General features: G+C 39.9%; 1 protein-coding gene across 1 annotated transcript; it reads left to right on the top strand.

The window, feature by feature from the left end:
* The first annotated feature begins 6,275 nt into the window (after positions 1–6,275).
* erp27 (endoplasmic reticulum protein 27) lies at positions 6,276–15,429 on the top strand. Its single transcript, XM_085460899.1, has 7 exons — positions 6,276–6,503; positions 11,249–11,334; positions 12,221–12,358; positions 12,443–12,559; positions 12,790–12,915; positions 14,104–14,301; positions 15,328–15,429. Exons 1-7 carry the CDS (start codon positions 6,446–6,448, stop codon positions 15,367–15,369), a joined length of 765 nt encoding a protein of 254 aa, XP_085317025.1. The 5' UTR covers positions 6,276–6,445; the 3' UTR covers positions 15,370–15,429.
* The last annotated feature ends 763 nt before the right edge of the window (positions 15,430–16,192 follow it).

The following is a 16,192-nucleotide window of genomic DNA, read 5'->3' as shown; positions in this document are numbered from 1 at the left end:
GTGTTGTTAATGAAATAAAAGCAAGTTTCTGAATTACGTCTTACAACATTTTTTGGTTTTGCATTTGTTAAGCTCAGCTAAGCTCAGAGTGTATTTATAGTTACGTGGAGCAAAAATATCCTCTACTGTCTTTTTTACAGGATTACACTCACAGACAGTCTGTGCAGTGTACAGAGTACACCTTGTTTTGTGTTCTCATTAAGAATATATTATTGCTGAATCTACAGATGTAAACTGCAAACTGCTAGTGTGCAGTGAACCTGACAATGCAACAAAATTTAGCCTCTAAATGCCCTGAAGCATGGACAAAGACCACCATATGCAATATGATGCATTTGGCACTAATGGGCAAACCTGAAAGTGTCTGCTGCATCAATTTATTTGATATATGCAACAAAAATATGAACGATTCTCACTGCTGCAAGATCATATACCTGAGCCACAACCCTGTCAGTCAAACTGCTGCCTACTTCTTCCACAAAACTGAAAGGAGGAGCATTGTATCCAGAAATGTCCCCAAATTTCTAGTTTTTGAGTGCTACAGGCAACTGTTGGAAGCAATAGTTTGCGAGTGTATTAAGAAGCAAATCTGTCACAAACTGCAACCTGTACATCCAAGAATCACCCCCACTCCCCCAACTCTATATGTATACTGTTAAGTTATTGAAATGACACAGTCTCAAATCCAGCCTCAAGGGGTCACAAGCTGGTGTGCTCCCAGTGCCGGGAGTACAGGAAGGGCATCCAGCATAAAAATCTGTGCCAAATCACAGATCCATCCACTGTGGTGACCCCTTAGACATGCTGTTTGCATGTTCTCCTGTTTCCATGTTGTTTCTCTCCAGTTGCCTCCCGGATGCGCTATGATAGCTGAGATGGGCTTCAGCTCCCCCACGAACCTGAGTTGGGTAAGCAGAAGAAAATGGATGGGTGGGTGGATGAACCACATGAAAAGCAGGGACTATTGTGGAGGCAGTTATCTTAAACACTTTGTTTCTTCCCAAATTTGATCTGCAGGGCTGGAATGCAGAAGGTAAGAACAAGTGCAGTGAAAAACCTGGAACCTCTCAGGTGATTCATGCTATGTACTAATCAGCAGTTCCCCGTTTGTCACTTTGTTCTTTGGTCTGGCATGAAGGCGTGACTCTTCACTCTGTGACCAGACGAGCTGGCAGCTTTCGTGGCTGTAACGAGATTGGAGCTCGTCCATGTGGGTCAGAGGTTTGTGGCCAAAGCTTTTTACAAGCAACACATTCATGTAAAAACTGGGACTTTTTCACTTAAATTAAGGTTTTTATGTATTAATATTCTGGACACATGCCAACACACATTTTTCTCAACCCTCAATTTGATTAAAGTTTCAAATTTGAAGAGCACATTTGAAAGGATTTGCACCTAATACAACACATACGATTAATATGAATAAGAACAGAACAGAACAGGAAGCAGAGAAAGAACAAAAGGAGTTTGGGATCAAAATGGCAGCCTGCATGTAAATGTCAAGATGTTGCTCTTCCTTGGTAGCCATGTTCTATATTGATCTATATTTGATGGGAGGAATTTTAAATTAGTAATGAGATTATGAGTCAGGCAAACAGGTTCAGGTTCACTTTCGGGTTCTGATTTACTCTACAGGAACGATGGAAAGGCAACAGTCTGACAGAGAGCAGGTGGAAGTGAGCAGTATAAGTACTGAGGGAGTGAGTGGTGATCAAGGATCAGCTGAGCAGATCAGACAGTCTGTAAGTTGTTCACAACCCACCCAAGAAATCTACACAACAAAGACTCTGTCAGCGCTCACACAGCAACCATGACCAGACCAAACATGACACTAAGAAAGAAATCAGCAGCAGTTGGAATAATAATTCAAATAATTTAGCTCTGCATCATTTTAAATAATAACAATGTTGCCAGTATACTACTGTTTCATACATACAGTTAATATAGTTCTTTTTAATCACATTCTTTTTGATGTTTGCGAGGTCGGTTTTGTCTTCATCTTGCTGTTACAGGTAATTTCTGGCCTTCATCAACATCAAAAAAGGGGAAAAAGCTTATAAGAATTTTTCAAGACCTCCAATAATAAGTGGTTATTTTTCATGCAGACATTTTCAGGGAACTGTATGTTGCATATTGTGATTTATTTATGAAATTTGCCCCTTTTACAGCTTTTTCATGCAACCTCATTCATTCTTTATTCTCATAATTATGTGTAGGAGAAAAATGCAAAAAGGGACTCCGGGCTTTTAAGTCATAATTTCAGCTCCTCTTTTTTATAATTTTAAGTGCTTCTTCTTTTCTCCGCTTGATGTTTCTTCTTCCTCATGACAAACATGTGCAAATTGCATAAGTGAGCCACCAGCAGATGCAAGAAGAAGCTCAACAGCAGGGTCTGGGGATTAGTCAGTTCGCATACACCGAGGATATAACAAAGCCTAACAGGTTTACAAGTTGTGTAACTGATGATTGAGATAAAGTGGCAGCTTTTATCTAACCACAGTCTAAATACCTGAAAGCCATCTGCCTCAGGTGTGTGTGCATTATATCACCGCCACGCCACTAAAATTTCATCTCTGTCTGCAAGTAAACTCATACAAGGAAACTTTACAAAGCAAATTACTGAGTGAAAGAAATAAAGTGTATTTAATTTTGACTCATTTTAAAATTCTAGGTTTATAAACACCATAAAAAAGGGCCTTTTTATGGTGTTTCATGTATTTTGCATATTTTCATGATTATTTTTGCTTTTTTTAAATTTAGTTTTTAGGTTTACTTGGAGTCAACCTTTAAACGTGCTATTTAAATAAAAGTAACTTGAGCGTTTCAGCTCTGTATTAAGAATATGTACAAAGAAACAAAATCACACTATTATAAAATCTTCATGGAGTGTATACATGTAAATTATGAGCTAAATGTACTTTAGATTCATTTTGTACCATGAGAACATCATGTAAAATCTTTATGAACTCTGGTTTTCTTCACTTTATGCATCAGATTTGATCCAAACCCTAAAAGCCAGTGTGATAGTCACACATGTAACAAATGATGCTGTGAAAACTACAATATTCAGTATGTCTACTTCTGTCCTCTGGTGATCATGTGACCTGTTATTCCATTACACGTCTATAAAGAAGTGATGACAGATTGAGGACACAGGGCTCTTGCCAAGTGCCATGATAGCCTTTAATCGCTACAGGAGTATCCTGATCCTTATAGTCTAAAATGCGATTAACTTCTTTGATTTAATAACTGTACAAGAGAGGTTGTCGTATATTCAGTGATGGAAATTCAAAAATTATCTGGTGTAGCGGTTATAGTCATGCATTTGCAGATCTCCGAGCATTTTTCATCATGTTTTTACTGACAAAGTCATCTCGAAATAGGAAAACACACAGTGTCTGTGAAGGAAGTCTCAAGTTTTAATTTCTGCCTCTGTTTATAATGTAATCATTACTTCTGCTTTGTTTATTTGAGCGCCGGGGTCTGTAATTTTAACCTAAACTGCATCCTCTTAGAGTCTGTTGAACATTTTACACCAGTCCAAAAGGAATAAAAAATGTTCTCTTTATTCCGGTCTGTTCTTTTTCTGACTTTCTTTAGTTGTTTTTTTTTTTCTTTTTACCATCCTTCTTTCCTTTTCATATTCTCTGGCATGCTTTTGTGTCAGGAATGCTGTAAACACTGACTTTACTGACAAGCATATGGGTCTCTGTCGCAATGACTTAAAGAACATCGTGAAAATCCTGCTGGAAACATGAAGTCTTTGAGGATAACGATGAAATACGTTTCTGAATTCATGCAGATATAAAGATGTGATTAAAGCACAATAGATCGTGGCAAGTGAACTGATTTCAGAAGGTTTTTATATCAGTTCTTACATTAAATCTCCCAGAGCTGCACAACAATATGACTCTTACACTTTAGGCTATAGCACACAAGTTGGAGCGTTAGTCTTTTTGCATGCAGGATACAGAGAACCTGCTAATAACAGAAAGCGAGGAAGTACAAAAAACAAGAGGTTCAATTCTGAGTCTCACAATTCTTACTGCAAGTTAAAATTGAGGTTACAAACAGGGTACCTGCACATGCACGTCATACAAAGCAACTAACTTTATGTAACTGTAAAAAATAAACAGAAAATAAGGATGTGCAAAAGATGAGCATTGTACCCCATTATATTTAAAGAGGTAACCACAGTTTCCCCTTGTGCTGTCAGGACACCTTTCGTCACACTGTTGGCACACTAAATAATCGCACAGTGATTTGTGGGCTGTAATCTGAGGTGTTGCCTTTAGCTCTGAAGTGACAGAATAAGTATTTGTAAGAGGCTTTATTCTTACTTCTTCTTACAGTCGCCTGCTCATGCTGCGAGTGTCATGTCGCTCGTGACGTATGGATTCGCGCTATTCTCTGAAGTCATCGGGCTTTACCGGTAACTGCTGCCCTGATTTGCAGTATTAGTCTTTCCCTGCTGATCTCGAGCTCCTGTGTAAACACACATCACATACACCAGCTCGAAAACAAGCAGAGACTTTCCACAGCGCACCTTAGTTTCAGACAATTTCAGAAATTTATCCACATCTGAGTCTAATAAGTTTCCATATTATTCAAGACTTTTTACGATTACTGGTGGAAGCCTGTCCACCACTCTGGTTCAGACTGAAACATCTCAACATTGTCAGATTAAATATTTTACAGACGTCACACAGTTCATGCCTACAGGACCTGCGAGCCTCTAACTTTACCTCTGATGCAGCAGCAGATCAAAATGTCATGTGTCTTGTGAAACATCTCACTAAAATACTCCAAAGAGAATTACATTAGACCTGTGGGGATGGGGCCTAACAAAGCTTTATGCTACTTTGTTAATATTTTCTGATTGTCTGATCTGACTTTTTGGGCATTTAGCTTTCAGCTTACATGTTTGATTCTTTGTTGCTTTTTTAAGATTAATTTTTGGCGCCTTAAACAGCAACTGTCTGACTAAATTTGAACTTTTAGAAAACGCTTTTAGAACTCAAAGTTTCAGCAGGAATGTGTTGGGTTCCCAGTTAGAAGAAACCTTTTAGATTTAATATTTTTAGACTTAAATGTGTTCACGTAATATTGAAGCAAAAAGAGGAAGTTTATAGGGTTCAGCCTAAACCCGCCAAACTCTGTTCCTCAAGAGTTCATTGTATTTTGGGGTTTTGAGTTTTTTCCCCCCTCGCGGTCAACCAAACTGTAGCATTCATGCAATTTTTGGCAGATTTCTCTTTAGAGGAACAAAGCCACTTGTTGAAATGTCAAGCGTCATATAAATCGTGCTTTCTTTGTTTTGTTAGATAATAGCTTTGGTGCTGTTATGAATAAATCTGTCCATCAGAAGTATTTTGATTTTGGTTTAACATCAAATGTGAAGCAGCATTTCTGAGGTTGGTTGAGCTGCTCTGGCAATGTGGGCCTTTTTGTTTTTTTAAGGTGACAAAACGCTTCATGTGTTTTTATGTATTTTGAATTTGAATTTGAGTTTTCAAATTTTGAATTTTAATGACAATCATCAAAGCACTTCCTTATTTAGTGCACCTACTTTGCTTCTCATGGATTAGTGGTGACTGGTTTCTTCATGCAGCAGAAGTACCCTTGTAGGATTTCCTTAACTTTCTAATGCTCTGTGAGTTTTAGAGATTATGACAAATCCTTGCTGTCTTTAAAGTGTGTTTTTAAAGTAACTTAAAAAAAAGAGTTACAATTAGAAAAGAAAATTTGTTCTTCTTTATATTACTGGTTAACAAAATGCCTGATTTCAGTGTTTTTCAAATACCCCCAAAAGTATGAGGCCAAAACTGCCGTCTTCATGATCCATTAACAAGTAGGAGTTGTGTCCCTCCTGTGGCGATTCATCCAAACTGCCGCCGGTTCTCTGAACCTCTCCTGCTCACACAGGCCTACATACACACTATTTGCAGCCTCCCTGGTTAAATTATAAGCACTAACCAAACTGTTATATTTTCATACACACAGCAGGTGTAGATGATACTTACATGTGAAGGGTGGAGTGGTTAAAGGCTGCTGCTAAACACAGGTCAAGACACAAGAAAGGGTGATGTGGGTGATGTAGCACAAACGTCTCTCTCTCTCTCTCTCTCTCTCTCTCTCTCACACACACACACACACACACACACACACACACACACACACACACACCTTTCACTGAATGACACGTAACTCAAAAGCCACCCGCCAAACTTATCAGGAGCACCTGGCTGATTCCCATAAAGCTTCCAATCACAACCCAGAGAAGTCACAGTGGCCACACTGGGCTGCCATGTGGCGACCATCAGAGACAGAGCAGAGGTGACAAAGCTCTTTTTAAAGAGTCAAACAGCTACAGGTTCTCCTACACTTTCCTTGGTTCGCTCCTTGATCACCCACCTCACCCGTGTGAGTTGAATCACCCAAAAACATGCCGGGCGCCCTGTTTCTCTGCCTCCTAGTGTCTTCTGTAATCGCTGCAGAAAAAGGTAAACTCTTTAAGAATTCTCTTGACTCTCTTTAGTTCTCGTCACTGCTCTAAATGTCAAATATTGCAATGGGAATGTCTTCCTCTAAGTTCATAACAGTGTTGCAGATTTACTGATGTCCTGTACACGTTTGAGCTACTCTTTCACAACTGTGCTCCAGACTAGAAGACCTGTATGTTTTATGGATGGTTTACCCATTTAAAGAAAAAATAAATAAATTCCCGTTTCCTAAAAAACTTTCCAGCTCATTTTGGTGATTTCCTGACTTCCCAGTGATGGGGATCTCGCTTGTGAGAGAGAAAGGCGTCTACAGGGTGAAAGTAGTTAAAACTGGGACACTTTTTCACAAAATGTTAAGAAAGAATCATAACAATTACAGATACTCATGTATTTATCCTTGTATCCTTGTAAGTGTATCATATTTTAACAGTTTGGGTTAGTTTTTTGAGACTTTAGCATCATCACTGTGATTTCCCCTGGAAAAAAAAGTAAAACTGGCACGATACATTTTTAAGCATTACATTGAAAAAAAACTCAGATGTCGCAAATAGGGATGGGTACCGGTGTCCGGTGCCATGATGGCACCGGTTCTGACATAAACGGTAGTAACCAGACCGAAAAGCAGCGCACATTTCGGTGCTTTATTTCGGTGCTTTTTTTTCCTGAGCTGTGATACACTTCTAGCCGATCATTTTACGTTTCCGAGGATAGTAGGCGGGTCCAGGTATGTACGTTCTGTTAGAGCAGAGCTACAGATTAAAAATGCCCAAGGCAAAGCGGTCAAAAGTCTGGCTGTACTTCACAGCAAAATATGCAAACTCAGCAGCCTGCAACAAGTGCTTTAAGCTGATACTGTGATACTGTCAAAGGAGGTAACACCAAGAATCCGATTAAATAGCGTTTTTTTTAAAAGCCGAGAAATGCGCAGTATTTGATAGCTTGCTGCGAGACCTCACACCGAGCACGTCGGGTGTGGTGCCAGTTATCGGACCTGGAGTTAGCAACATCCCCCAAAAACCCGAAGAATAGAGTCCTGGCCCCTAGCTCTGCCAGTGTAGCAGAAATGATGAGGATGATGATGCAGCAGCAGCCGTTCTTCTCTGCATGAGTAGCTTAATGTTGTTCGTGTGTAATTTACGTTGAGTAGGCTAACCACGTTATTACATTAATGCAGGTAAGGTGAACTAGCAAACATCATCATAGCTACATGCAGCTGTCTTCCTGTTTGATGGCAGATACTCCCTTCACCCTGGCCAAAAAGGCTAAAATGACCAAAGAAAAAGTGGGAAACAGTTAAACATGAGAGGTTTTTGGACAAAGTTTGTGTTTTTTCCATTGTTTAAGCACTGCTTCCAGCCAAGAGTGATGCCATATATGCCACATAGCTGCAGAAAAGGCTAACATTGTTATCTTTTTACAAAAAAAAAACAAAAACAGCTGAACATGAGAGGTTTTTGGACAAAGTTTGTGTTCTCCATTCTTTAAGCACCGGTTTGAGCACCGTTTAAGCACCGGCACCGTTTCAAAAGTACCGATTTGGCACCGGTATCGGATAAAACCTAAACGATACCCATCCCTAGTCGCAAATATGAGAAAAAGTAAAACTCTTATATACAAAGTACTATTTCATTTATTTTATTTCATCAGAAGATTCAATAACCTCTACATTTAAAAAAAAAACTTGACTTTTCTTGAATTATTTGATGATTTGGGGTTTAAAGGGTTAATTCAATTCAATTCAATTCAATTCAATTCAATTTTATTTATATAGCGCCAAATCACAACAAAAGTCGCCTCAAGGCGCTTCATAGATACAGAGAAAAACCCAACAATCATATGACCCCCTATGAGCAAGCACTTTGGCGACAGTGGGAAGGAAAAACTCCCTTTTAACAGGAAGAAACCTCCGGCAGAACCAGGCTCAGGGAGGGGCGGCCATCTGCTGCGACCGGTTGGGGTGAGAGAAGGAAGACAGGATAAAGACATGCTGTGGAAGAGAGACAGAGGTTAATAACAGATATGATTCAATGCAGAGAGGTCTATTAATACATAGTGAGTGAGAAAGGTGACTGGAAAGGAAAAACTCAATGCATCATGGGAATCCCCCGGCAGCCTACATCTATTGCAGCATAACAAAGGGAGGATTCAGGGTCACCTGGTCCAGCCCTAACTATATGCTTTAGAAAAAAGGAAAGTTTTAAGCCTAATCTTAAAAGTAGAGATAGTGTCTGTCTCCCGAATCCAAACTGGAAGCTGGTTCCACAGAAGAGGGGCCTGAAAACTGAAGGCTCTCCCTCCCATTCTACTTTTAAATACTCTAGGAACAACAAGTAGGCCTGCAGAGCGAGAGCGGAGCGCTCTAATAGGGTGATATGGTACTACAAGGTCATTAAGATAAGATGGGGCCTGATTATTTAAGACCTTGTATGTGAGGAGCAGGATTTTGAATTCAATTCTGGATTTAACAGGAAGCCAATGAAGGGAAGCCAAAACAGGAGAAATATGCTCTCTCTTTCTAGTCCCTGTCAGGACTCTTGCTGCAGCATTTTGGATTAGCTGAAGGCTTTTCAGTGAGTTTTTTGGACATCCTGATAATAATGAATTACAGTAGTCCAGCCTGGAAGTAATAAATGCATGAACTAGTTTTTCAGCGTCACTCTGAGACAGGATATTTCTAATTTTAGAGATGTTGCGCAAATGGAAGAAAGCAGTCTTACATATTTGTTTAATATGTGCGTTGAAGGACATGTCCTGGTCAAAAATGACTCCAAGGTTCCTCACCGCGTTACTGGAGGCCAAGGTAATGCCATCCAGAGTAAGAATCTGATTAGATACCATATTTCTAAGATTTTCAGGGCCGAGTACAATAACCTCAGTTTTATCTGAATTAAGAAGCAGAAAGTTAGCGGCCATCCAGGTCTTTATGTCTTTAAGACATTCCTGCAGTTTAACTAATTGGTGTGTGTTATCTGGCTTCATGGACAGATAGAGCTGGGTGTCATCTGCATAGCAGTGAAAATGTATGCTATGTCTTCTAATGATACTGCCTAAGGGAAGCATGTATAATGTAAACAGAATTGGTCCTAGCACTGAACCCTGTGGAACTCCATAATTAACCTCAGTGTGTGAAGAGGACTCTCCATTTACATGCACGAATTGGAGTCTATTAGATAGATATGATACAAACCACTGCAGCGCAGTACTTGTAATACCTACAGCATGTTCTAATCGCTCTAATAGGATATTATGATCAACAGTATCGAACGCTGCACTGAGGTCTAGCAGGACAAGCACAGAGATGAGTCCACTGTCAGAGGCCATAAGAAGATCATTTGTAACCTTCACTAAAGCTGTTTCTGTGCTGTGCTGAGCTCTGAAACCTGACTGAAACTCTTCAAATAAACCATTCCTCTGCAGATGATCTGTTAGCTGTTTGACAACTACTCTTTCAAGGATTTTTGATATGAAAGGAAGGTTGGAGATTGGCCTATAATTAGCTAAGACTGCTGGGTCTAGAGATGGCTTTTTGAGTAAAGGTTTAACTACAGCCAGCTTGAAGGCCTGTGGTACATAGCCGATTATTAGAGATAGGTTGATCATATTTAAGATCGAAGAATTAATTAATGGCAGGACTTCTTTGAGCAGTTTTGTAGGAATGGGGTCTAAAAGACACGTTGCTGGTTAAAAAATATGCTATGCCACTTCTCTAATTCTTTTGTGTCAGATGCCATCTTCTGGGTTAAACAAACCCTAAAAATAGCCCATCACTGAAAAGATCAGATCAAACTGTACAAAGTGTTGTTTCTTTGCATTTTAGTAACACATAAAATTGCATTTCATTGTAAACAAATAGGTCACATTCTATAGCAGTTAATAAATCCACAAAGATTTATTGAATAGGTTAAACTTCAAATACAAAAATACTTTACAAAGTCTTTAGTAGAAGTAAAAGCATTATGATGAAGACTCAATTTATTATGTTTTGGGTTTTTTTCTCTGAGACTCAATTACTAAAATTCTTTATGCCTCCTAAAATCTAGCACAAAGCAAAATCAGTTTCCATCGACAAGACTCCTTTTTGGTGCCTCGTTTTTTTCTTATAATTCTCATGCAGACGCAGATTTATTGTTTCCAATTTGGAATATTGGTGGACTACCAATAAGAAGGAAAGTCCAGGACTTTCATTCTATACATTTTGATATCAGCCATTTATATTATTATGTATTAGCAGTGCTAGCAGCATGCCTTCAAGACTAGCAGTCGTGGTAGTGCAGTCAGCAGGTTAAAGGTCAACCACTATGGCCTTCGACAGTCCTACTAGAGATGACACAAGCCTGTAAGGACATTTTTCTTTATAGTATAAGCACTGACATCCTATATCGGGGGTCTCCAACTCCAGGCCTCGAGGGCCGGTGTCCTGCAGGTTTTAGATCTAACCGTGGGTCAACACACCTGAGTCACATTTTTAGTTCGTTACCAGGCCTCTGGAGAACTTCAGGACATGTTGAGGAGGTCATTTAGCTATTTGAATCAGCTGTGTTGGACCAAGGACACATCTACAACCTGCAGGACACCGGCCCTTGAGGCCTGGAATTGGAGACCCCTGTCCTATATACTGCATATGTGTGTGTGTCACTAAGCGAGTGCAGACTTTGTTTCCTGGTCTTATTGAGACACTGAAAAAAGGAAGTAAAATCTCTCTGCACAGTTGAGTGTTTAGTGTGTCTCCTGTCTTCCTGCCTCAGACAGCGCCCTTCCTGGACTGAATAACACCAAAGATGTTGAAGCCTTCATCGACTCTGCTGAAGTGGTGGTCATCGGATTCCTGGAGGTCAGACAAGAAAATTGCATGTGAATAAAAAAAGGTCTCAATCATAGGCTCAGATAAGTTTGGGGATTTTTTTTAAAGCAAAGCCCACAGTAGCTGTTTTGCGGCTTAGTTTATTATGTTAACATGCATGTGGAAACCCAGACACGATGAGACAAATTAGCTGAGAGTGAGACCGTGAGGTCTCCAGAAATACAGCCTTTGTTTGCACCCCGGCCTCGGTGATGCTGCTGTCACGAATACGTTTTGAAAAAGGATCTGCTTCCCGTGGCCACACCTTTGGCAGTGCTGGTGCTGTAAGGACACAGGGTGGCTGGCTGTCCCACGGTGGCGAGCTCTTTGGCCAGACTTTGTGTGCGGGGGAAGATGGCAGACTTGACAGGAAATACATAGGCATCTGAAGATCTGTGGGATTGGCTCCATTGCTACTCTCATAAACAAGTGCAGAGACGAGGGGAAGGTTCAAGAGAGGATAGTGGAGGAGAAAGACAGAGAGCACACAAGGATAGTTCATAGCCGGACCATGATGCTGAAGGCAATAAGAGACAAAAATATTGGTGCTGTGACTCACTGAGAATGAACACATATTACAGGCTGCGAAATGAGAAAACGGACTGCCAGAGCTCATGCAACAGACTCTCAGAAATAGACATGATTCACCTTCCTTTGAGTCAGCCTCATCTGTCTTTTCTCCCTGGCAGCTGCACCTTCCAAATTGTTGAGGGTTTCTAGTGTCCCCCTGGAGACACTGGTGTTCTCGCTCAAATTTTACATAAGATAGGACAAACAGTAACAAACAAATAGTGAGGGGGAGAAAAAGTAGGGAAAAAAAAGAATTTACATGGTAAGTTATGAGAGGAGGTTGAAACGGTCTCCCTCTTTGTTCCAGGGAGAGGAGAGTTATGGCTATAAAGAACTGGTGGAGGCTGTGAAGCAAGTCAGCTCTGTCCCCGCAGCCATTTGCTCCGTGAAGGAGGTGTGGGCTGAGTACAACCTCTCCTCGGATGCCATCACTCTCTTCAGAAAAGTACTGCACATATTTTCAGTAATAAACGATGTACGATGTCTGTTTTCATGAATGCGATGGTGATGCTGTGTGTGATGCTTGCAGGCAGATAACCACCAGGAGAACATTGATCTTTCTGAGGCCAAGGACTTAAAAGCTGACGGTCTTGTAAACTTTATTTCTGTGAACGAGATCCGATACATCACAGAGTACAGCCAAGTGGTAGGTCCCACTCATGTCTTCTTCACGGTCCTCTCCTTCTATCTAATATTATCTGTTAAGTTAACATTTCAAATACTTTTAATTAATTGAAAAATGAATGAATAAAAAGCAAAGATCCATCACACAAAATCCCCGGAAAAAGGTGGATTGTTAGAATTTTATTTCTCACATTTTGAACCCCACTCTTTTCTATGTCCTCATCACTCTCTTTTCTCTTCTGTTCCTCTCAGACAGCAGTGGGTCTGTTCAATTCAGAGGTGAAGACACATCTCCTGCTCCTTGCCAACAGGGGGAGCAAAGATTTTGTTGAGCTCAAGGAGCGACTGGGAGCCCTGGCACCCGAGTACACAGGCAAAGTGAGAATATTCCTTAGTGTAATTCAGGTGTAAAAGAGCAGCTTTGAATAAATCTGAGTGCTATATGCATCGATCAGCTTCACTCTGGAGTGTGGAAATAGAAAGGGCTCATGAGAATACAATAAGGTTTGGCTTTTTTGCTTCAGTACATCATCATAGTGGATTGAAAATCAAACAATCCATAAGTGACTGAAGTGCAGACTTTCAGCTTTAATTAAAGAGGTTTAACAAAAAAAAGTATTGACTGTTTAGGAATTACTTTCATTTTTAGACAGTCTTTAATTCTCGCTTTAATTTCAAGGTAACTGGGTAAGCATAAGAGCATAACACGTTATCAAGTCAAACATGGCAATGTTATGGCATTATGGATACTAATGGAACCGGCTTAGGTGTGCATTGCTCATGCCAAGTCAGTCACCTGATCTGAATCCAATAGGCATTCCTGTTCAGTTACTGAAGACAGTGAGGTGTCTGCAGCTCATGGCAGGAATAAATATGAATTTATGAGGTTTAAATATCAATTTCCTGCCTTTAGGTGAGAGGCAGGTTACATCTTGGACAGGTCACCAATCTATCGCAGGGCTAACATATAGACAGACAACCATTCACACATGTGGTCAATTCAGAATCCCCTATTAGCCTAATCCCATACAGTGAGAGGAAACCAAACACAGGGAGAACATGCAAACACCACACAGGTGGGAACTTGGAAACTGCTTGTTGTGAGGCCTCAGTGCTAACAAACAGCTTTAATATAAAATCGTGTTAATTTGTCCAATTACTAAATCCTAAACAGTAAATGAAATACTTTTGTTAAACCTCTTAAGCTAAAGCTCAGAGTCTGCACTTCAGTCACATCTTGATTGTTTGATTTAAAATGCGCTGTGGTGGAACACACACAAAACTGTGTGGCCTGTTTCTATACTAGTTGATCATTAGACTGCAAACCACGTGCATCCTTCATACAGCACTTTATTCTACATCCTTTTATCTATCTCACATCTACACTTACAGACCCTTTTTGAATAAGCAATTAAGCTAACACGCAAGACTTTGGACCAAGTAGAACTTATTCAATCTGGCCAACGAAAGTATAGACAGGGATACAAAATTCTTTAATTACATTCTGCCAAAAATCAAATAACTTGATCTAATCTAATTATGTAAAATGAACCGCCTGTGTTCCAGTTCTTGTTCGTGCTGCTTAATGGAGCGCTGAAGTCCAACTTAAAGCCGCTCGAGTACTTTGGCCTCAAGCCGAAGGACCTCCCACGAGTTGGCATCTACGATGGTAACTCTGACACGAAGTGGCTTCTACCGGAAGGAGAAATTTCTACAGAGCGAGTGCGGGAGTTCTGTGAGTCTTTCTTACGAGGAGAACTGAAGGTGAGCAGCTGTTACTAAAGCTTAGTCACTGCTCTTGACCGAACACATCTATGGTTGCGGTGTATACAAATCCAGTTTGAAGATTTTAATTTATTATGGCAAAATGATCATTCTCTTGAACAAACAGAGGTCAGTATCCTCCAGGAAAAATTGCAATTGCATTAGCCCACACTAGTAATGTACCATGAGCCATCTTCCATATATGAGCCACACAAAAGACAGGAAACCCCCCCCTCTGTGTATACCAGTTTGCTCTGTTACACCCCACAGAGCTCCAGCTGGCTGTGAGTTTCCACATCACTAAACTGTGGCATTAGAAATCTGAATTCAACTGACATCATATTCATTAAATGAATCAGCCCTAAAAAAAAAAAAAAAAAGAGAGAGAAGCAAAAATAACAGCAAAACACAAGAAAGCATAATCTGCTTAAAGGTTTAATCATAATAATCTTTTAGAGAGCACAATTGCTGATGAACCTATCGATGAGTTAATGCTTCTTTCTCTACTTCAGATTATAGTTGTCATAGTCTAATCCAAAATGTGTCATCAAAAGATGTATTAAGACAGAAAGAAAACCTGCCACTGCTATTTGCTTGCTTTTTATTTTGCGTTCAGTTTCTGGTGGGCTTTTTTTTAAGCTCTCAGCTGCAGATATACTTTAAAAGGAAAAGCTTTGACTCTCATCTTCCTTTTATAAATGGTTCAATCACATATTTACTTGAATAAAGGAATCCATTTAGCTTATAAATATGTTGCTTCCCCCAGACGCTGTCTTTTAAAATGCTAAAAGATGAATACATTTATAATGTTCAGGATTAAATTACTTAAAAAAAACAAACAGATGTGGCCAGCGTAAATGAAAGTGCTCATAATGCATCCGTGTAGCTGCCATGATTGTAGTTTATTCATGAATTGCAAGACTTTGAACTTTCCTCTGAATAATGCTGAATTGATAAGCTGTCTTCTGTATTTCACTTATTGCACCTTTTATTTATTTATTTATTCATTTATTTATTTATTTTCAGGGGATGAAAGAGGCTGAAGAAAAGCCTAAAACAGAGCTGTAGGACTCAAGAAGAAAATGAAAATGAGCTTCTTATTTACAAAATAAAATGAGTAAATTTGAATGAAAAAACTAGATTGATGTCTCTTTTCTCATAGGACTTATACCCTTTGAGCAGACAGGGAATTGTTTATATTTATGAGTGTCCATAAGTATATTATGTGTCCTTATTTATTTTCCAGTATTTGTTATGTTTTGCCTGTTTACACGAGTGTGAGTCCGTCTGCAGTCTGGTTAGTTGACCACAAGTCACTGGCCGCAAGTCGCAGTGATCTGGCGGAGTTTGTTAGTCTTGTCCACTAATGTTATTGTCAGAGCCACAACACACCAACCTCAGAGAGACTGACAGAAAGCATGCTGGGAAGATGTGGATGGAAGCACTGTAGTAAGTGGTAGTTTCTCGAATGATTCATTCTGGGGAACAGTGTTCAAATAAAGTGAAAAACACCATCTGTACAATATAAACTAACATGAAAATCACACACAGCCCTAAAGCGGGGCATCTAATTCAAGATTAACGTAAAGTTTCACTACAAGACATATCAGGATCTAAAAAAACGGAGCATATTTAGCTACAGAGGCTGTAAAAGTTCTATAAAAGAACAACAGATGGGCTGTAGACATCAAGAGTGAAAAAGGTTTGGGCTGTTCCCAAAAATATTCTCTCAAGCAAGAAGGGAATTTCAAGGCCCAGACTGGGATCAGTATAATTAGTGGTGCTGCGCTGCCAAGCGGATACATCCGGCGGAATCGGGAAAGCCTGGCAGGTGAACATTTCTCCAAGACCAGATGGAATATACAGTATGTGTCCCCCGCCATCTGAGTTT

Source organism: Copadichromis virginalis, linkage group LG6, assembly GCF_057382275.1.
Source record: "Copadichromis virginalis isolate Kocher_CV1m ecotype Utaka linkage group LG6, C_Virginalis_male_GT1.1, whole genome shotgun sequence".
Taxonomy (NCBI): Eukaryota; Metazoa; Chordata; class Actinopteri; order Cichliformes; family Cichlidae; genus Copadichromis; species Copadichromis virginalis.
Note: the sequence above shows the minus strand (reverse complement) of the source record. Positions and strands in the feature narration are given on the sequence as shown.

Coding starts and splice junctions, on each gene's coding strand:
- erp27 (XM_085460899.1), top strand. CDS start 6,446: ATGCCGGGCGCCCTGTTTCTCTGCCTCCTAGTGTCTTCTGTAATCGCT. Junction 6,504..11,248: donor TGTAATCGCTGCAGAAAAAG/GTAAACTCTTTA, acceptor TTCCTGCCTCAG/ACAGCGCCCTTCCTGGACTG. Junction 12,359..12,442: donor CCATCACTCTCTTCAGAAAA/GTACTGCACATA, acceptor TGATGCTTGCAG/GCAGATAACCACCAGGAGAA.